This window comes from Propithecus coquereli, unplaced genomic scaffold, assembly GCF_000956105.1.
Source record: "Propithecus coquereli isolate 6110/MARCELLA unplaced genomic scaffold, Pcoq_1.0 Scaffold91, whole genome shotgun sequence".
NCBI classification, from domain to species: Eukaryota; Metazoa; Chordata; class Mammalia; order Primates; family Indriidae; genus Propithecus; species Propithecus coquereli.
This window is the reverse complement of record NW_012155396.1, coordinates 3,159,792-3,182,417: the sequence shown is the minus strand read 5'-3', so window position 1 is coordinate 3,182,417 and position 22,626 is coordinate 3,159,792. Positions and strand designations below refer to the sequence as shown.

The following is a 22,626-nucleotide window of genomic DNA, read 5'->3' as shown; positions in this document are numbered from 1 at the left end:
TACCCATTTAATTTTCACTGCACTTATTCTTTACACTTGATATAATATTGTGTGTCTGTTTATTGATTTATTGTCTGCCTCCCCATTAAAATGTTAGCAGAGGCTAAGTCTGTTCATTGCTATATTCTCAGTGCCTAGAACACAGCCTGGAACATAGTAAGTGCTCAATAAATATTTGGGGATGAATGGATGGATAAATACTCTGGAGCTGCATATCTATGATCTAAAACCTGTTGACTCTTATGAATATGAGTAGAATTGCCTATTCTCAAAGCCTGTTGTTAAAGGAGCTACACATGTCAAACACCATTAATGAATTCTGAATGACCTTGTCATACCTGGGCAAGAATGTCCTAGAAGCCATGAAAGCATCTGAAATTAACCATTTTATGTCAGGGGGCAAGAATGAAAATGCAGAAAAGCCAATTTACAGTTGACTACCCAACCATCCTTGACATCTCAAGGAAGTTGGAGGGACAGAAGGGTAATGAATACTCACTTATTAGCTCTCATGCCTTCTCTTCGGGTGGCTAAGCCCTCTGCAACCAGTGACTCTGCAATGTTTTCCCCATTGGTATCTAAGGAAGAAAAAAGGAATTTAAAAACAAGATTCAAACCTGCCTCCAATAGAAACAGAGCTCAGATGGGACCACTTTCACACTTAGCTCTTCAAGGAGAATAATGCTGCCAGAGAAGTGGACAAGGCAGCGACACAGCACTGGGTTTTTCAGAAAACCTCTTCTACCAATATGTCTAGTCTCTAGGACCCAAAGGTCTATCAATCTTCTTCTTAGGACTTTGTTTTTATTTTCCAGTGTATCTTCCAGGCCAAAGGCAATCTCAGGAACCACGGGAGACTGACAAGAAAGCAAGACACATGCAGCTGGCAGCTCAGGAAAGTATAAAGCAGTGACTGAAGAAGTAGAGACCTGGAGCTGAACACAAATTCTGCCACTTAATAGCTTAGACATGCTCTCTTACCATCTTAATTTACTCATCTCTAAAGTTGGGAGAGCTCGTGCCTTGATGGGTTCTTATGGAAATTAAATAATAATGTATATAAATTACCAAGCACAGTTTCAAGCACACGGCAAGAATTAGGAAAAGTGAGTCTCTTCACCCTATAAAATCAGAGATTCATTTAGGATTGTCTATCATACTTTATAACAGAAAGTCAAATTCCTCTCCTATTCTCTGCTCCAAGAAGACACCAAGACAAGCTACATTATTTGACAATGACTTTCTCTTGTTCTCACAAAGATACTGAGAGAACACTGGCTAGATTTCTGCTCCCTCACACAGCAACCATCAGAACTGGCAAGAAAGATGAAGTTAAACATAAAACCCAACCTGATTAGGTTCTACCTAGGCACTTAAAACATTAATTGCATTTCCATGCTATTGAAAAAGCTTTTAGGCTCAGGGTTTCCTCTTAAATCTCTGCTTGTCAGCTAAAACCATAAAGGAAGACATCTATGAGGGAATCATCACGTAAAAATCTTTAATATGGCAGAGAACAAGATCCTAGATACACTGAAACACAGCAGTCTAACCGATAAGTAATATCAACACAGAATAAAATTCTATAAGATTTATATCTGTACACTACGTATTGACTTCTGGAAACAGTAACAAGTACACACACCACCCCCAAGCCCAACCTAAATGCCTCGCCATTAAGATGCCCAAATTTCTGCAGAGATAAATTGTAAGCCTTTTTTCCTACCAAGAAAAGTTGAGATGAATGATATTTATTTAAAAAAATGCTCAGGTTCTGAGGCTAAGTATGGCTCATCCAATCCTTTCCACTGAGATTACTGCTGAGGCCAGACATAAACACAATGGTAAATTTTACATTGGTTCTTTCAAAGCAATAGAAACACCAAAGAGTAGAAGTCTAAAGGAAAAATTCAACAATTAAGGGAAAAGTTCAGAGGGTCAGGGGTGAAAAATAAAGCACTGGTACAGGCTGAGCATGATGGCTCATGGCTATAACTCTAACACTCTAGGAGGATGGGAGGATTGCTTGAGCTCAGGAGTTCGAGACTAGCCTGAGCAAGTGTGAGATCCCGTCTCTACCAAAAAGAAAGAAAAAAAAAAAAAACAAAAAACCCAGCCAGGCATTGCAGCATGCATCTGTTGTCCCAGCTACCCAGGAGGCTGAGGCAGGAAGATCCCTTCAGTCCAGGAGTTGGAGGTTGCAGTGAGCTACAATGATGCCACTGCACACCCTACCCAGGGCGACAAAGTGAGACTCTTGTCTCAACAAAAACAAACAAGGCAACTGAATACCCCTCCTCATAACCTCCCTTTTTAAAAATAAAATAAATAAAATAAAATAAAAGCCCAGGTACAAACAAGGTGAGTGACCATAAAACCAGCCAATCAACAGTACACCTACTAGCTCTCAGACATTTTCTTGCCACAGAGCCCTCTGAAATGGCCCATTTCTAGAGAGTGAGTTCTGAATGTTCCTGCAAAAAGCAGAAAAAAATGCATCTCCCTAGGCTGAACCCTCAAAGGAGGCAACCAAATATGATGGATAGGATAGTGAGACAAGAATTTATAGGCCAAGGATCTCCTTCCTGCTTATTACTTACAAAATTATGAATTTGATCAAGTCACATTTGGAGATAGTATTCAGAGCAGGTGGGTCAGAAGGTTAGTCAGAAGACTAATCATTTCTTTTTTAATAAGTTCTAGGATAACCACAAATTCTCAAATTCTACCACTCTTCCCTATCATAAAAAGAGTGATTAGCAATGAAATAGAATAAAAAAATAAGTAATAATTATCTAAGCCACTGTTTTCTTTCATTAGAATTGGCATTAAGAATTGGTTAAAATACCTGAGTGAAAATACTAAACATTAAACCATTTCTCTACGTTTAAAACTGAAAGATATAGGTAATTTCAATCACTTTCCTTCAGTACATAGTTACTGATCACCTACTGTGTGCCAGGTTTTATTCTAAACACTAGTGTGTTAGTGTACTATATTATATCCAGCTGGTAATTTGGGTCAGTTTAAAAAAACAAACTTTTTAAAAACAACTTTAAAGATAATTTAAAATGTCAGCTTCTCTTAACATAACCAAGGTTATTAAAATGAACTCTTAGAGGTGGTCTCCTAGCCGGCAATGATCCATGGTCCAGTGAGGTCCTTGCAGGGTAATAGAAGACTGACCAGCTATTACAGAACTGAAACTTTTTAGGTAATGAAATCCTTAAACAACTGCATTTTGAAGATAGTGTACTTCATTTTGTCTTACGTTCTTTCTAACCAATAACCATTCAACAATAATCCTTCAGTGTGTGATTTCCTTCTATATTATTAGAATTAAGGGCAAAGAGCAAATTTATTTATTTACTTATTTCTCTTTTTGAAAAGATTCCTTTTATTTCTAGAATTTCCCATTCAATCAAGAAGCAGTCATTTTCTGGGAGGCTAAAAAAGGTGTTTCTCTACTAGGTGGGAAATTGGACAAAACACCTGCAAGTTCATGCCCAACTTACTTTTCTAACACCTCTACAATTAAAATCAAAATCTTAACAGAATATCGTTTGCATTGCCATTCTACCCTGCTTACTTACCACTAGCACTGACTACCCAAGCCAAGTAGATTAACCTAAAGCAGCTCAGTTATATGAGCTATCAGGAAGGTTTTTTTAAATCAAAGAATCACAGGAAACCTTTTAAAAAATCTGCTCCCCAAATAATTCAATGAACGTGACTATTCACATTCATCTGGATGCTTTTTGGAGAACAACCTACCAATTCTTTCAATGTCCTATTTTTGTTCAAACTCCATTGCTCAGTCTTATTTTCCTTCTACCTAATTCAAAAGGAGACCAAAAACACCTAATAACCCATGAGCCATGTGGCCCAGATAAACAATAAGTATATGTGTGTACACACATAAATGTATTTATTGAGTACATACTCTGCGTCAGAGCTAGGTGCTTTACATATACTATCTCTTTAAACTCTCTCAATAACTTACGAATGAAGAAACTAGGGCACAGAGAAGGGAAGGGCTAAGGGTACATGGTAGGAAGTCAGAATTCCAATGCATATCCACACAACTCCAACATCTGTGTTCCTTCCATTCCATTACAAAACATGTAGCCTGCAAAAAACCATAGGCCCTAAACAAATCTTCCTTTCCTAGAGAGAGTCCCCAAGAGGAAAGGAGAAGCCACAAGATAGATAAAGGAAATAGAAGATGTAATAGGGAATCTATAGGAATTCAATTAGCACTCTGACCTAGAAGCACAGAGCCACTGAGTTCCACGAGCTGATGGCCTAAATACAAGGAAGAATGCAGCTCTGTACTACATACACCTAAACTAAGCCAAGAAATCAGGCAAAGGAGTAAACAAGGAGCAGGAATATAGAGGGTGTTCCTCTGCACCTATGTGCCTTGTGCCCAGTACCCAAAGCATTTCCAATTACACCTTCTGCCAACTGTCCTAGACCTACCTCCACCAGCACCCACGCTGGCCTTTCACCACATGAAAACTGATCTTTAGAGGAACTTGAGACTCAGAGAGAAATGAGTCTTCTCTTCCTTGCAGCTCACCTTTTCCAAGGTAGATCATGCCATACTCTCGCCCCTGGGGAGTCCTGTTTTCTATCGTGAAACAGACTTCTTTCCCAATCAGCTTCTTGCGAAGGAACTCTCGAGCAGGAAATGCCCAGGGCTGAAAAACAAAACAAATGTGTCACAGGAGAACTGCCTAGCTCCAGACCCCAATCAGCATTCAAGCAACTTCATTCCTTCAATGAATGTCTGAGTACCTACCACATCCTGGCCCTATGCTGGGCCCTGAGAATATAAAAATGAAATGCATACAACACAGATAGCACACTTAAGGGGCTCATAAAAAAGGAGGGTCCAGTGGTGGGTTTAACTAGCACAGACCCTAACGACAGGCCTGAGAGTTCCCAGACACTGGCAGCAGCACTTCTTCCCCATCACTGTCTGTTCAGAGTTATAGCTTACTTTGTGAATAACATTTGCCAACACTTTTGTAACACTTACTATGTGCCAGCCACTGCTCTAAATGCTGTATATGTATCAACCCACTCGCTGAAATGGAAGTCCAGGCCCCAGGAACCCACCTAGGCAGAGGGAAGTCATAAATAATGACAACCACCTCCATTTGTTCACCTCTCTCCAGTTTACAAAAGCACTTTCACTGACAATTAAACTATCCTGAAAACAGTTCAAGGCACTGCTGGAGGAGAGACAAGGTTCTACTGCTATTATTATTTTAGGGTGAATCTGCTGCTCAAGTAAGAGCCTTGTTTGTGTCATTTCCATCCCCTTTTCAAAGATCATCAACAGTTTAGATGACATTCCCCAAAATGTCTTCTCTTCTACTTCTGCTCTAGTCTGAAGCTTTTATAGGTCCCAGACTCCTGGGGAGGACACCAGTAATAGACCCTGATAAAGGATCACCTTGACAGTGGCAATTCTTCTCTCTTACCCATTTAAGACAAAGACACGGGGTGAGCCAGACATCCACATAATAGGAAGCAGAGTCCTCATGTCATCTCAAGATAATGTGCAAATGGGTGATTTTGCCTCATCCCCATCCCATCATTCCTAGGATGGTTTAGACAAAGGGAGATGTCTCCTTGGAAGCAGCCCTGTCATAGTGGCCACTGGCATTTGAGTTTATGGTGTGGGCCTAGTTCAGCATCCCAAGTTACTTTAGAACAGAAGTGAGGAGGGATGGTGTAAGATTTCAAGGAGTATATGATCAGTAGGAGCTTATGTGCCAAAAAAATGTAAAGTATAAAAGGGGCAAGTGGTATTAAGTATGCATATATTGTCTATTATAATCTCCTGAAACCAAAGAACTCAGGCTACACATAGTAAAGGCAAAGCAGTAGATTGGTGGCCTAAAAGGAAGCTTCTAACCTCTTCAGTCCACAAAGATTATTCCATGGAGTCATCCGACAAGCTTTTCTAGGAGAAAAGCATCCATATGACTTCCCAGAAACCAGAAGCCAATCAAAAGATGGCAAGTTCACCAATCCGTTGGACTGGTATTCATAAAAACAGTATTGTCACATAACATCAATCATGAATGGTTCTAGGATGAGCTGATCCTGAGGAAGGGCTTTCAAAGACACAAAAACAAGCATATCCTCACTAACCTGATGCTCTCTCCTCAAAGTACCAACAAGCAAAGGAGCACTTCACTCAATGGCAATATTGAGTTTATTTTATTTTTATGTCCCATTTCTACCTTGACTACTCTCAAAAAGTGTGATTGTTGATAAATCATCTCAATTATTAAACACATCACAGAAACAGTATTGGACATAACCTCCCACATTTTTATAACCTTAGTGATCAACTTACTCTAAGAACATCCCCAGCTATAAATATATTTAAGATTTAGTCCTGAATACCATACTAATATTTAAAATTCAGTAATAAACAGCTTTCCTTAATACTTAGAAAAGCTCTGACAAAACAAGTGCTCCTAAAGGAAACCAAGACTTTGGTGAACACTCACTCACTTATCAAGGGTCAGTTCACCAAACTGGAAAGGAAATATCTAGCCTCTTGTGGGGAAACCTCCAATGGCTACCAACCAGGCAGAACGTCTCTAAAACCTTTTAATGCTTACTCAAGGAACATCCTCCTCTTAGGACCTCATGTTTACAGCTAGTTAGTCACTGTTCAATTAAGAAGAAGCCATACTGGAAGTCTTGAAAAGGACATATACCTAAACTTATTTAAAAAATAATCTAGTTTCTCTAATTTTTCTTTCCTAAACCAGCCTTCTCAAGTTGTGCTTCATCCAGGGTTGAGCAAATTCAGCAACTGTACAAGATATCAGCTAAGACAGGCAACCAGGAGACTCCAAGAGATATGCAGGAAAGTAATTGACCACATCACTCTTCACAAGGGCTAGAGAGCACTCTGGGAGAGAATTTTTGGGGAAGTGAGGCCAGTATTATCCATGTGTCCACACAGAGGACAGCCAGGCAGAAGGCTATCTGATGGAGACATCTATCCCAACACAATCTCCCAGAACAACTCTTAAGATTCGGGTATAGTGAATTTTGCTCAAAGCATTTATCAAAAAAGGGTCAGAATGGTCTAATAGGAAGAATAATTGTTGTCTGTTCAAATGATATCCCAGAACTCCATCTAAGAAGCAAGTGGCCTTTAAGTAGTTGAGACTCAAATACCTGTTTCCTTTAGAAAGCCAAACACAGCAGGCAATCTGGTAGCTCACTCTGCACTCCAGGACCCAAGCAAGGTTGTGATGTCTACCACAATGAAATAGAACTTTTAATTCCAATCTTCTCTTTGATCAGGTAGACTCCTAATACTACTGGGACAAGATTAAACCCCAGAACAATATAAAACCTTAAAACTAGTTATTCTTATGCGTGGCCCAATTGCTCAATACTTCTTGTCCATCCTCTTCTGACCGTCCCACTGTACTATCTGGAACCATAACTGATAATCCTGCTCTGCCATCTCTCCTCCACCACCCTAATCCTCAAAAGCTCCAATCAACACAAGACTATGACATTCATTACTATATTCGTCATGAAACCAATATACAGCTTTACACACAGCAGGAGCTCAATAAATCTGTGAGAAATAAATATATAATTCCCACAGTGCCCATCAATGCAGTATCTAGGCTGCCTAGAGTAGCTAGGCAACACTGGGGATTAGCCTGGAGCAGGGCAGGGGCGGCTGGGGACATACAGTGGAGCTTCTTTCATTGCCACAGGACTTAGGAGAGATCTAAGTTTCTTTGAAAGAAGATATCATCAGGGAAAACATAGAATAATCAAATGTGATATTTGGGACAGTGATACAAAGCGAAGCAAATGAACAATAATGTCCTTGATTCTTCTTGAATGTAAAAAAACTAGACAACATGCTCTAAGCAATGGAAAGCCAGAGAGAAGGGTAGTGCCACACTGTACAATCCACGGACACTCCCCCAAAAAGGAGACACACAGGTTCTTTTCCTCATTATTCACTGTATACCTGCACTGTGTCAGGTATTGACCAGGGAGAGAAAGGGTCTATCCCTTTGAAGAGCTTACAGTTTAGTAGCAAAAGACACATAAACACGGAATGAAATGGTGTGAATGCTATGACAATACAAAGATGGAATAATGAAAGGAAATGTCAGGTGTGACTTCTCAAATGGTTGAATCTTAAAAGACAGTCAGTATGTACCAGGCCACACAAGGTGGGGAAGGAACTCCTGACAGAGGGAGCAGCATGAGGAGGCAGGACTCAAGCAGCCTGTGAGAAGACCTAAGTACTTCAGCATGGTTGGGGCTTAGCAACTCAGAGAGGGTTCAGTAAGAGAAGTCTAAAACTCAAATCACAAATGGGCTTGTATCTCAGGCTAAGGCATTTAGATTTGTCACAGAGGTAATGAGGAATCACTTTAGAGTCTGGGAATAACACTGAGCAAGGGAATAAATGAAATTATGTTTCAAAAAGATTTGGGAGCATATGGAGAAAGGAATAGAAGGAGGGGAATGAAGGCAAAGAGACTATTATTTCAACGTTCCAAGTACCCTATCAGAGTTGAACAAAGAACAATAGCAGTATGAATGAAATGTCAAGGATGGATAAGAGAGGTTTTGAGGAGGTAGAATCTCTAGGTCTTGATATTGATAAAGGCCTGGATGCTGGCATGGGGCGCTGGGGAGTGGGGAGGTGGGTGTCGAAATCAGGTTTTGGGATCAGTTGGCATCACTGGTAACTTGCATCAGAGCAGCTTTCAGGGTATGGTAGGAGGAAAATCAGATCACAGCAGGGCAAGGAGAGCTCGGATTATTAGAAAGGAGAAATAATGACTGTGGGCTAGGAAAGGATGAAATCTCCAGCTATCAAATATATCATCTCACAAGGATCTTTGAAGAGTTACTAAGAGAAACTGAGTTGCTCTGGAAGAGACAAAAAGCACCAGACTGCATAATTATATGAAGCTAAATATATAATGCTGGGATCAGACTACATAGTATCTGCTCACCTAGGGTAGTTCTGGTAAAATTTTATTGTCCTGTTACATGGGATACAGTTGTGAGATTTTAGAATAAGTTCCAACTGGCCTTGTGTTTCTCTGCCGAAAATTCTCATCCATGAAACAGGAAATTAAAATCCAACCCCTCTTTCTTAGAGGCTCCACTACTTCTTCCATCTAGGGAAATGAACTTGGAGCTTGATCAGCTCCAAGAAAAGTCAAGACTCTTCTCTCAGAAACAGTCAAGCTGTTATACACACAACTGAAAGGAAAAGAACTATTCAAAATGTTGATTCACCCATTTGATTAGCACCCAAAATTTGAAAAATGCTGAAAGAGATTTAATCTTCGGTGCTTGGTCTAACAGTACTAGGAATATCTATCTGTAGTAAGAGAAACTAACAAGTAGTAGTGACTACCACAACTAACATTTATTAAGTACTTCATAAACATGCTCTAAGTACTTCATGTTATCTTGTTTAATCCTCATTAAATAACCGTGAGGTATACACTATTATTCCTAATACCTGTGGTCACTAATGGAGGATCAATGAAAAAGAACTGATTTTAATCTATTTAAACTTATTTTAATCTATTTAATCTGATTACTGTTGGTAGCAGAATTGTGGGTGATTTTTCTCTATCTCTACTATCTATAACACTGTTTAACTATCTTCCTAATTCCAACAAAATGTCCTTTATCATAGATGAAAAAACTAAATGCTTTCCGTAAATACAAGACCCCCATGAACTCTTGCCTTTTCTTCACCTCCTTGACAGGGCATAGCATAGGAAAGCTGGGGTACCAACCTGCCCAATGTCACTAAGTTGGGGTAGAGGACAAATAATTACAATCCAGAAACCTCATTTCTGATAGCCAAAGTGCTACTAAGGGAGAGCCAAGCACCGATGTTTCCGATTGTAGAGGAGCCCCAGGAGCCAAGAAGACTAACAATGCCAAGCTGGACTCATAGCAGCTGCTTAAAAAGGTCGAAGGCAGACCACAATGAAGGCAAGGTGGCCCGGGGGCGGTGGGGAGGATGGAGAAATGGTGGGAAACAAGCTCAGTTTCTCAATTCAACATAACACAATGGTTCTGAACTACTCATGAACCACAAGTTGTCTTAAGAAACTGATAAAAACTCCTTCTCTAAAAAATTCAGGTTTACACAAAATTTTGCAATTTCTTGGGGTTCACAGATGCCTTTAGAGCTACATGGATCCCAGATTAAGGATCTACAATCAGTATGGACCTAACATTTATAGTACGCTACCATTTATAAAAATCAAAGTGTCTGCTTATTGTAAGTGTCTGCTCTTGGAAATACAAGACCCTAGTAACATCGGCTATCTCTGGGAGAAGTACTGTTTAATGGAATTTTCACTATATATCCTTCTGAATTTTGAGCAATGTGAATGAATAAAGAATTCAAAAATAAATCAATAAAAGAGCTCTGCCATAACCAATGGTGAATTCAAATGGCTAAGACTACTGAGGAAATTGTTCCTAACATATTCCAAGACATGGAGCAGTAAAAACATGACAACCTAAGCCTACGGGAAAGGGTATGAGAAAAATCCCCAAGACCGCAACTGCTGCTATAAAGGTAGTAAATGTACAAACAACAGATGGAAGCCACTGCGGGGATATCCAGAATCATCAGTCCTATGATGCAAAAATACTCAAAATGGGGTGGGGGGTAAATCCGCAACTAAGGGACACGGGGAGCACTGTAGGGGGGAAGGGCATGCCTTTAACTCGCACTTGGGTGAGGCAAAGACATAAAGTGTAACCATAATGTTTGTACCCTCACAATACCCTTAAATAAAAAAATTAAAAAAAAATACTCAGAATACACAGAAAAAGAGTACATCAAAATTGCATCAGTGAAGGAAGAGAGTGGGCTGTCACCTAGGTCTACAGCCTCAGGAAGCACATACCTCATCGGGGGTATCTTTTGCATCAGGTTGTGTGGCAGCTGCCCGGCGGGCAAGATTTCCAGCTCGAATGTTGCTGAGGTTAATCTGCCGCTCAGGAGGAGGCCCACCACGAGGCTGCCCTCGGACAATGATGGCACACCCTGAGAGTACCTAAGTGGGGAGAAATGAGAAAATTAGTGGTCTACAGGTAATATCACCATAATGTAGGTTGTCTACTATTGTATCCCCAACATCTAGAACGACATCACAGGCACTCAAATATTTGAATGACTGAATGAATAGGATCGTTTTTAATTTTGTAAGTGAAATGCCTACATTAAGCTTTAGGTCAGATTCTGAAATGATAGTCCCAGAAATACAAGTAGGAATTAAACAACAGAAAAGTCATAAAATAAAGAGACTGAGGCGAAAAGGCATGTGAGACATGGAGATTAACGACCTTTGTAATTTCACCCCAGCAAGCACCACTACTTGTGTTCTTTTCAATTATTAAAAAGTTAGTATCTCAGGCCAGGTGTGGTGGCTCATGCCTATAACCCCAGCACTTTGGGAAGCCAAGAATTTGAGACCAGCCTGGGCAACATAGCGAGACCTCATCTCCCCAAAAAAGCAATTTTTTTTTTTAATTAGCCAGGAATGGTGGTGCAAGTCTGTAGTCCCAACTACTCAGGAGACTGAGGTGGAAGGATCAGTTAAACCTAGGAATTCGACGCTTTAGTAAACTACGATTGTGCCCCTAAACTCCAGCCTGGGCAACAGAACAAGACCCTATCTTTTAAAAAAAAAAATTTAATTAAAAAAACCAAAGAAGTTAATATCTTCAGCCATACTTTCCATTCTAGGATTGAAACAAACAATGGAAGGCTTAAAAAAAAGGGGAAGTTGAAAGAAGATTCCACCTACCACCCAAGAGGAACTGAGCATGCCCAAGGCTAACGTGGAAGCAGTAATCAGAGCCCAGTCTTCATACTTCCCTTGTAGACAGCTCTTATGGTCGAGGCCAAGAGAGAGATACAGAAGTAATCTAGAAAACCCATGCCCTATAAGATTAAAACAGAAGACTCTAACAAGCACCTTAAGGCTCCCAAGAGTAGTAGCTCCTTTCATCTCACCAACCAAAGGTGCCAGGCATAGTGTCGACTTGCAACTGTAAAGACGAACTCTGAAGCCCATAGGCATTTAACTTTAAAATATTTACAGGAGAGAAGAAAGGAGGATTTCAAGTGAGAAAAGGGAAGAAGGGGCCTACAGAAAAAATGACCCCAATGATATTCAAATTCTTTGCTCAGAGGGCACAATATAACCAACAGGTTGTGGGAGGTGGCCTCAAGCACTGGATTCACTAGACCTGAAAGACTCAATTCCATACTTCAAAACAAGAAATAGCTGGCTGACGCTGTGACATACACCTGTAGACCCAGCTACTCAGGAGGCTAAGGTGGGAGGATCACTCGAGGCCCGGAATTCGAGGCTGTAGTGCACTATGATCACACTTGTAAATAGCTGCTGCACTCCAGCCTGGGCAACAGTGAGACCCTGTCTCTCAAAACAAAACAAATCAACATGAAAAACAAAACTAAGAAATAAGAAATAGTTGCTGAAAGCTTTAGTAGATAGAAGGTTGGAGGGTTCTGACGATGTAGAACACTGCTCAGACAAGATATAGAGTTCTCTGTAAAGGAATGATCCCTGTAAAGGAAGCTGAATCAAAGGAACAGAAAAAGGAGTACAAAGGGAAGTCACTTACACACATACACTTTCCACTTGGTTGACATTTCTCCCTCACCGCTCCATCTTAACTAATACTTTAATTTGTGAAATATTAATATAAATACAAAAGTGCATTTAAACCTGTATGTACAAGTTAAAGAAGGAAAGTAAATACCACCCAAGTTAAGAACTAGAACACTGCCCGTACTCTGGATTCCCTCTGGGCCCCTCTCTAACTGGCCCCTTCTCCAGGCCCCCACCATTATCCCGACCATGGTGATAATCCCTCCCTTGCTTTTCGTTCTGTACATCTGTACATCATCTACGTACACATCCCTAAACAATGTGGTTTTGGTTTTCCTATTTCTAAACTTTATAAAGTCTACTGCATGTGACCACCAATGACTTGCTTCTTTTGCTCATCTAGTTTGGTGAAACTCATCCATGTTGATATGAAACACTATATAAGCTGAACATCCCAAATCCGAAAATCCAAAACCCTCCAAAATTTGAAACTTTTTGAGCACTGACATGAGGCTCAAAGGAAATGCTCATTGCAGCATTTCAGATTTTGGATTTTTGAATTAGGGATGCTTAACTGGTAAGTATAATGCAAATATTCCAAAATGTGAAAAAATTCAAAATCGGACACATTTCAAGTCTCAAGCATTTCCAATAAGGGATATTCAATCTATAGTTTACTCATTTTCACAGCTGTATAGTATTCCGTTGTAGGATTTATCACAATTCATTTATCTACTCTTCTAGCTTTTTATGAAAACTCTATCAAACAAATATGCACATTCCAATTTTTAAAAACTAGTGGTCTAATTAATGTCTAATTATCCCCAATACCCTAAGCAAACAGATCTTGGCCTAAATCACTTCTCCCTGGCTATACTATGACACATGCACAAAAAGACTGTCTTCCTAATCCAGTTAAAAGGCGTGCTTTTCATTTTTATCTTTTCTGATCAAGTGTTATCAGCAATTAGACCCTCAAACTTCCAACCAAACAACCTTGCTAAAAGCCTATCCTGAGGATCCATACCCTGGCCATCATCCCAGGGAACTGATATTCTAAAAAGATAAATTCTCAAATAAAAACAAGCCAGAAAAGAGCAGATATACTAGAGTAGAGGATGCTTGAAGTTCCTGAATGAGAATGGCCAAGGAGAAAAGGAAAAGAGCTTGGATCTGACTCATTTACAGTCAATTCTTCCTCATAAACGGTAAAAACAAAACACACAGCAAGAATAGCACAGTGTAAAATACCTGCACTTAAAATCATTCAAGCACAGATTCCAAATGGGTCTGAGGACAGCCAAGTTACATACAGCATACAAACCAGATCATCTGTCTCCAGTGCCAGCTCCTCAATTTTAGTCAAGTTTTCACAAAAAGTAATAAAGCATTCCAGGAGACCTCTTGGTAAAGTCCAATTGGAAAAGCAAAGATCCATTTACAAGTAAATTCCTATTTACCTTGGTTGACCAAAGTAAACTCTGATACATAAGCACTGATCCAGACTAGGAAACCAACTTTGTTTCTCAAGCCGGCCAAACACTACTGAAAAGCTCAAGGACACGGTGACTGATGAGAAGAGCCCCTTTTCACCTCAAGTATCAGAAAAGTATTGCTTCTAATTCCTCTTACTAATTAATAATAGTAAACTAGATGTCTGGGGGCAATGAGTCCACAACTATTATCCTGGTCCCACTAACGGCTCTGGCAAACAACCTGTAGGTAGTAACTGTGCAAAACTCCTTTATACGCCCTCCCTCTCCCTGAATGCTACTCTAAAGGCTGCTGTCAGAAGTTCTTTGCATTAGTCCATCAAAAATGCTGTTTAGGGCCGGGCGCGGTGGCTCACACCTGTAATCCTAGCACTCTGGGAGGCCGAGGCGGGCAGATTGTTTGAGCTCAGCAGTTCGAGACCAGCCTGAGCAAGAGCGAGACCCTGTCTCTACTAAGAAAAATAGAAAGAAATTATCTGAACAACTAAAAATATATAGAAAAAATTAGCCAGGCATAGTGGCGCGTGCCTGTAGTCCCAGCTACTCGGGAGGCTGAGGCAATAGGATCACTTGAGTCCAGGAGTTTGAGGTTGCTGTGAGCTAGGCTAACGCCATGGCACTCACTCTAGCCAGGGCAACAGAGTGAGACTCTGTCTCAAAAAAAAAAAAAAAAAAATGCTGTTTAGGCCGGGCGCGGTAGCTCACACCTGTACTCTGGGAGGCCGAGGTGGGTGGATTTCTCAAGGTCAGGAGTTCGAGACCAGCCTGAGCAAGAGCAAGACCCCGTCTCTACTAAAAATAGAAAGAAATGATCTGGACAACTAAAAATATATATACAGAAAAAATTAGCCGGGCATGGTGGCGCATGCCTGTAGTCCCAGCTATTTGGGAGGCTGAGGCAGGAGGATCGCTTGAGCCCAGGAGTTTGAGGTTGCTGTGAGCTAGGCTGACGCCACAGTACTCTAGCCAGGGCAACAAGCCAGACTCTGTTTCAATAAAAAAAAAAAAAAAGTGCTGTTCAGACAAGAGTTGATGCTTCCATTAATACTAGAGAGATGATTTTTACTTTACAGGTTGCTCTACAGCTTTATACTACTGAGTATACAAATGCAAGCAGTTCAACCTCCTAAGCAACAAGAATAGATTCATTGTGGCAGGCATTGCTATTCCTATTCCTCCAGGAGGACAGGACTGGCATGTCCATCTTTCATCTGAAAATCTCTTTCCCTCATTTGGTCATTGTCTTGGTGGTGAGGTAGGAAAAGACTGTGTCTGTAGACCATTATGGAAGGAAGAGACCTGTTTCTCTTAGGGAAGAACTAGTTTCCTTCCTACTATTCATAGGAACTGAAATCATTCAAAGCATACTACACCTTTTCACTATCTCCATTTCATCTTCTAAGCACTGTTAAACCTCTCCCACCTGTCTTACTTGTCAATGGTCTTTATTCAAGTTTTTCCCTTAATAAAACTATTTTAATGGCCTTTCCATATCTAAGGTTCTCCACTAGATAAAGCCAAGAAAAAGTATCTTCTAGGGGAAAAATACTTAAAATGTCCAAGTAAAATACAAAAAAGGCCAAGAGTCTATATGTCAGACAACTTGTATCTCATATGGCACCAAAATAAGTCATTTTTCCTCTCTGAAAGATTTTCCATCTAAATTGGACTATTTTTATGATTTTCTTCATTAATTGATTCATTTATTCACTTATTAAATTAATACAAACTTACTGAGCGCCAACTATGTGCTAGGCATTGAAGCAAAACAGACATAAACTTCTGCTCTTGGGGAGCTGTCATTCTAGTGGGGTGAGATGGACAAACAATAAACATCATATATAAGTGAAATATATTGTTTATCAGAATTTTCATTTCAGGCAAATAATACTAAGATTCAGAAGAAACTGTCACGGGTAATCGGTCTGCCAAAGCTGTACTGATTCATGTTGCAAACTTTCATGGATGCAATAATTATACTTAATTGCTAATTTATAGAGCATAGAAAGGAAGTCAAATGGCTACTGCTTTATCCAATTATATTAATAAAATGACATTCTAGAAGAACGATCATAGGACTACCTGATACAGCAGGATGTTTGTGAAACCAGCTGTCACAATGAGTCAGTTTGAGTGAGGTTATGGATTAGACATTTCTCAGCTCTGCTGATAAAGGTTGCAGAGGGACGTGGTGTGATTCAAAGGACCTGGCTTCAGGGCACAAGCCAGACGGTTACAAAAGCTGAAACAAGGCAGATGAGAAGGAAAATGGGGACTCAAACTGTTCAAACCCACTTATAGGTTTACTGGGAGATTTACCTACAGTGAAACACTATATAGGCAGCCACTAAAATGTTGCCCAGCAACAGGAACACCACATTAAACCTTCACGAGATTCTGATTAATGATTTGGTATGTTTAACTCTTTATCCCCCAAGTCACTAATACAAGAAGACAGAAAATTTCTTATACAAAAACCTAGCCATACTATTCTTAGGGCAAAAAAGTGATGGCACAGAAATATGTCAATAAAGCCAATACTTTTTCCCAGCCCAAGAACAAAAAGCATCTTGGCCTGAGAATGGCATCTTATCAGCCCTGCAAGAAGGACTGACTTAACAGGCACATCTACCCAGTAAGTTATATATAACAGGTATATTGTAATGGTAATACTGCCAATGTGAAGAACCAATATAAGGAATGAGGGCAGACACCTGCTAATGAATATGACAAAAGGTCCAAAACAAATCCATACAATTATGGCCAATTGATTTCCAACAAGCATGTCAAGATAATTCAAAGGAGAAACAGTGCTGGGATAGCTAGATCTCCATATGCAAAAGAATGAAGTTGGACCTCTACTTCACACCTTATACAAAAGATAACCCAAAAAAGGTTCAGAGACCTAAATGTAGGAGTTAAACTATAAAAGTCTTTGAAGAAAACAGATGTAAATCTCCATGACCTTGCATTAAATGGTGGTTTCTTAGATATGACACCAAAAACACAAGCAACTAAAAAAATATAAACTGGACTTCATCAAAATTAAAAACATTGTGCTTCAATGGACACTATCAAGAAAGTGTTAAAAAAATTTGCAAAGCATATATCTGATAAGGATCTAGTACCTAAAGAACTATTATAACTCAAAAAGACAACCCAATTAAAAATGGGCAAAGGAGTTGAATTGACATGTACCCAAAAGAGAAATACAAATGGCCAATAAGCACATGAAAAGATGCTCATCATCATTAGTCACCAGGGAAATGCAAATCAAAACCGCAATGACATACCACTTCAAAACCACTAGGATGGCTACAATCAGTAAGACAGACAATATAGTGAGTGATGACAAGGATGTGGAGTAATTGGAACCCTCACACATTGCTCGTGGTGCAACTGCTTTGAGAAACAGTCTGGCAGTTCTTCAAAAGTTAAACATAGAGTTACTATATGACCCAGCATTCCACTCCTAGGTATAGACCCAAGAGAAATAAAAACATATGCCCACACAAAAACTTATACACAAATGTTCACTACCACATTGTTCATAACAATCCAAAAAACAGAAAACCCCAATGTTTATCAACTGATGAATGGATAAAATGTGGTATATCCATACAACATGAATATTATTCAGAAACAAAAAGAAATTAAGTACTGACTGATGCTACAACATGCGTTAACCTTGAAAACATTATGCTAAGTGAAAGAAGCCAGACACAAGACACCACATATTGAATGATTCCATTTATACGACATGTCTGGAATAGGCAAATCCACAGAGACAGAAAATATAGTGATTCTCAGCAACTGATGGGAGGGAGAATAGGGAGTAACTACAAATGGGTACAGGTTTCTTTTGAGGTGAAAAAAAATGTTCTGAAATTAGTGGTGGTGGTGGTTGTGTGAATACAGTAAAAACCATTGAATTAGATACTTTAAAAGGGTGAATTTTATGGTATGTGAATTATATCTCAAAAAAAAAAAAATGTTCTAAGGCCCTGTATGGAAGTAAAAAACATGGGGACATAAATGTATATTTCACTACAGAGATTTCCACATTCTTGCAGGAGGATTAGATGCTTAGCTGAACGACATTAACAAAAATTTTAAAAAAGGATAAAAAGCAGCTAACTGAGAACCAAAAGTCAGGCATAGTGACTCATCACAAAAGAGGCTGTAGGGTAAACCTTTAAGTCTTCTAGAAATAACTAGGTAGGAAGCCACAGGAAGGACACAAAACTTCAGTGAAATCTATAAAGCTCTAAAAAGGATAAAAATGGCCAGAAACAATATAAGCTTTTTCTCAGAAACAACACAAATATTCTGTATGACACACAGAAAGGAGAACCAGCAAAGTCATCGAGCTGAAAGGTCCACAGTGCCATCTGGAAGCTTTCGGCTACCACAACCCAAAGGCTGCATGTGCAGGGCTCTATAACAGGGTGGCGGAGAAGCAGGCCAGGAACTCTCCTCTGGACAAGGCATTTTCCACACCTGAAAATACCATGAGAGAATGGGGAAGGAACTGCTGTAGAAAGGGGAGGCAAGGTTTGGTCCTACTAGATCCACTTTAATAAAGCAAAAACATCTGAAGAAAATGAATAAAAGGAAAAGTAACTAAAGAGAAACTCAATTGGGGAAAATATCCAAAAGTATACCAGGAAAAAGATTCCTGGCAGCCAGGGCTGTTGCTCCACAGGAAGAATCATCTCTTGAAAATTAAAAAGTCATCTAGACAAAGCAAGCAATCCCCAAAGAATATAAGCTGTGTGGTCTGGGAGGTCTTTCCCAGAATATTCACCAACGTGGCCAGTTTTTTTTTTTTTCCTTTTTCTGGCAAGAACAAGAGTCAAACGTAAATTAGAGAGCCCAACATTCAAAGCCAATGAAGTGGAAGCCGAGGGGCTCACGGCATTGCCGTTTCACTGGCTCTGGATACACCAGCAGACCCAGCAGATGCAAACGCAAGCTGCTGCTCCTGAGCCAGCTGTGCCATGAATCAGGACTCGGTTTGCAAATAGACAGTTGAAATCTCAGGAAAACCGTAACAGTCATATACAGAGAGGGGTGATATAAAAAGAACATCTAATCTGGGCCCTTTTTTTTTTTTTTTTTACAGCTAAAAAACCTGAGAGCAAGACAGGTAAAGTAACCTTTGCCTAAAACAATAAAGTACTGATAGTGCTGGAAGGACCAGAATTGAAGTCTCCCATTCCTACTATCCCACTAGGTCGATATAGAAACAAGCATTTGGGAGCTTATTTCTCTGTTAAAATGGTATCTGAAGTTACCTACTGATTAAATCTTTTTCCCAATTAAAATCTCCATTTATATGTGCCAGAAGAGCAGGTGTCAGAGACCAAATCACTAAGCAAGTAAAGCTTCCTTAAGCTGGCTGCCCCAAATCAAACCAGCGTTTATTAAACACTACCATCTGCAAGGCAAGCAGAGACTAAGAGTCCAATATTACAAAAGAATATCCAAAAAGAAGACACAAGAAAACTTCAGAATTGCAAAAAGCAGGATTGGCAAACGACAGCCCGCTGGCCAAATCTAGCCTACCGCCTGTTTTTGTACAGTCCCTGAGCTAAAAATGGTTTTTACATTTTGAAATAGTTGGAAAAATATCAAAAGAATATTATGTAACATGAGAAAAGAGTATGAAATTCAAATTTGTGTCCATAAATAAAGTTTTATTGGAACATGCCAAGCTCATTCATTTATGTATCGTCTATGGCTGCTTTCACACTAGAATGGCAGAATTGAGTAGTTGCGACAGAGACCATATGGCTGGCAAAGCCAATATTTATTACCTGGCCCTTTACAGAGTAAGTTTGCCAACCTCTGAAAGAAAGCATTATGACAAGGGAGTGAGATGAAAACTGGTTTTATGGTAGTCTAAATAGCAAGTACATGGCAAAAATAAATTCTGGACTACTTCAAGTTACACAAACTGCTTGTGTTTATAATCAGAGAAGGAGCAGCAGTATATGGCAACAAGAATTTAGTTTCAGAATCAAATTGATGTCAGCGGCAACTTTTGAAAGTTACTCAATTGGCTCCATTAGCCTCAGTTTCATCACTTTCCAAGTTAAATAAATAAGAATATCCCTAAGAGTTGTTATGAAACCTAAACAAGAGAGCAGAGCCCAAAGACACAATAAATAATAGCCAACATTACTTGCTATTATAAAGAAATGGCTCAAACTGTGCTCTAAAGTAAGATCACAGTAGTATATACAATAGAAAAAGATGTGATATTTCCTCCAGGGGTATAAAAGCAAATATCAAATTCACAAAAATTCTACCACCACTGAATTCAGCCAGAATTAATATATAACCTAGTCTAATTCCCCTGATTTATCAGTGAAGATATCCATTGTCTAGGAAAACAATTTAAGTGTCTATGTCAGAATCTCTGTCCTCAGAGGTAATGGTAATAAACACCATCTCTTAAATTTGTAATGAACTTCATACTTGACAAAGTGTTTTGGCAATCATAGCCTCAGCTATGGGTGTGGCCAGCTGGAAACAACCATGAGCTCTGAAATTAGATAGTCGAGTTTGAACACAAACTCAAGTGAAAACCATTCTGAACACTGTAATAATCCCTCATCTATAAATGAGGATAATACTACTATCTTCTCTGGGTTGTTAGACTATTAAATGACATGTCTGGCAGTGCCTAAAACCTAGTAGGTAACTCAATAAATGTTAAGGGAACATTGGTCTCCCTTCCCTACTCGCCACCCCTCTTCATCCTCACAACAATGCTCTCAGGAAGCACTTATCCTCTTTTTACAGACAAGAAAACTATGGCACAGTAAGATGATGGCATCAGGACTAGAACACAGATTTTCCCAGTACACTTTCTAACAAAGCCCAAATACTACATCTATGATATGAGAACCATGAGCCAAAATATTGGTAACTTACATAAAAGAACACCACTAACCCTGTAGCTTAACGTTCACAATCAAAGCCCTACCATGAAGGAACTAACTCAATCTCCTAGAAACCAGTATCAGGACCATCTCTAGGTAAATAGTCTTCTGCAAAGCCAAGTCCTCACTACCTCATGCTGAGCTCTGCCATTGCCAAGGGTCTGGGAGATCAAGGCATATTTACTCAAAAATAAGAGAGAACTCAGGAAGCCATGTATAGCAGACAAATGTGAAGGGGCATTTCAGAGACATCCACCCTAGCTGTCAAAAGAAAACTTTTCAAAGTGGTTAACAGCCATGCGTTAACTTACCAGAGGAAGAACCAAAAATTAACTGACTCCAGAATATAAAAAAGAACATCACTACAGAGAGTTCTTTGCCCTCTACTAAATGGTTAGGGTCAAGCATTCAGACTATTAAAGGTAAAGGAAAATTACTGCAGTGATCAGGGCTCTTTATTCTCTTCTCATACTCCCTTCAGAAAGGAAACATTTCTGAATTTTCTTTGGTATTAAAATCTGGAAACAAAGTGTAAAGGAAGAATAGAGCATCAAACTAAACCATTCAATAAGATTTTTTTTTTATTATTTTATAATATTACAGGGGGAAAAACATTTTGGTTACATAAATTGCTTTTCTACAGTTTGAGTCAAAGTTATTATACCCATTAGGTATGAATTTACTCATCCCCTCCTCACCCCCTTCCACCTGCTTCATTTCTGATGAGCGTTATTTCCATATGTGCACATAAGTGTTGATCGATCAGTTCCAATTTAATGGTCAGTACATGTGGTGTTTGTTTTTCCATTCTTGTGAGACTTCCCTTAGAAGAATGGTCTCCAGTTCCATCTAGGTTGACACAAGAGGTATTAGTTCACCATTTTTTTTATGGCTGAGTAGTGCTCCATGGTATAAATAGATGACATTTTATTAACCCACTCTTGTATTGATGGGCACTTGGGTTGTTTCCACATCTTTGCAATTGTGAATTGTGCTGCTATAAACATTCGGGTGCAGGCTACATAAACCAAGGTAGAGAGAAAAATTAAGAATGAAAAAAGTAAAAATACATAAAGATTATAAAATATTTATATATTTAAATAAAAAATAATTAAGGTGCAGGTATCTTTTTTATAAAATGTCTTTTTTTCCTTTGGGTAAATACCCAGCAGTGGGATTGCTGGATCAAATGGTAGGTCTACTTTTAGCTCTTTGAGGTATCGCCATACTACTTTCCATAGATATACTAGTTTGCAGTCCCACCAGCAGTGTATAAGTGTTCCTGTTTCTCCACATCCATGCCAGCATTTGTTGTTCTGGGACTTTTTAATAAAAGCTATTCTCACTGGAGTTAGGTGATATCTCATTGTGGTTTAGATTTGCATTTCCCTGATTATTAGAGATGTTGAACATTTTTTCATGTTTATTGGCATTAGCCTATCTTCTTGTGAAAAGTTTCTTTTCACGTCTTTTGCCCAC

General features: G+C 39.3%; 1 protein-coding gene across 1 annotated transcript in view; it reads right to left on the bottom strand.

Moving 5' to 3' along the window:
- SND1 (staphylococcal nuclease and tudor domain containing 1) overlaps positions 1 to 22,626 on the bottom strand; it is a 436,282-nt gene that overhangs the window by 390,849 nt on the left and 22,807 nt on the right. Inside the window, exons 2-4 of the mRNA XM_012664766.1 lie at positions 10,971 to 11,120; positions 4,583 to 4,703; positions 500 to 578 (exon numbers count right to left, since the gene is read on the bottom strand). Of these exons, the coding sequence (XP_012520220.1) occupies positions 500 to 578; positions 4,583 to 4,703; positions 10,971 to 11,120 (350 nt within the window). The remainder of the gene's footprint in view (positions 1 to 499; positions 579 to 4,582; positions 4,704 to 10,970; positions 11,121 to 22,626) is intronic.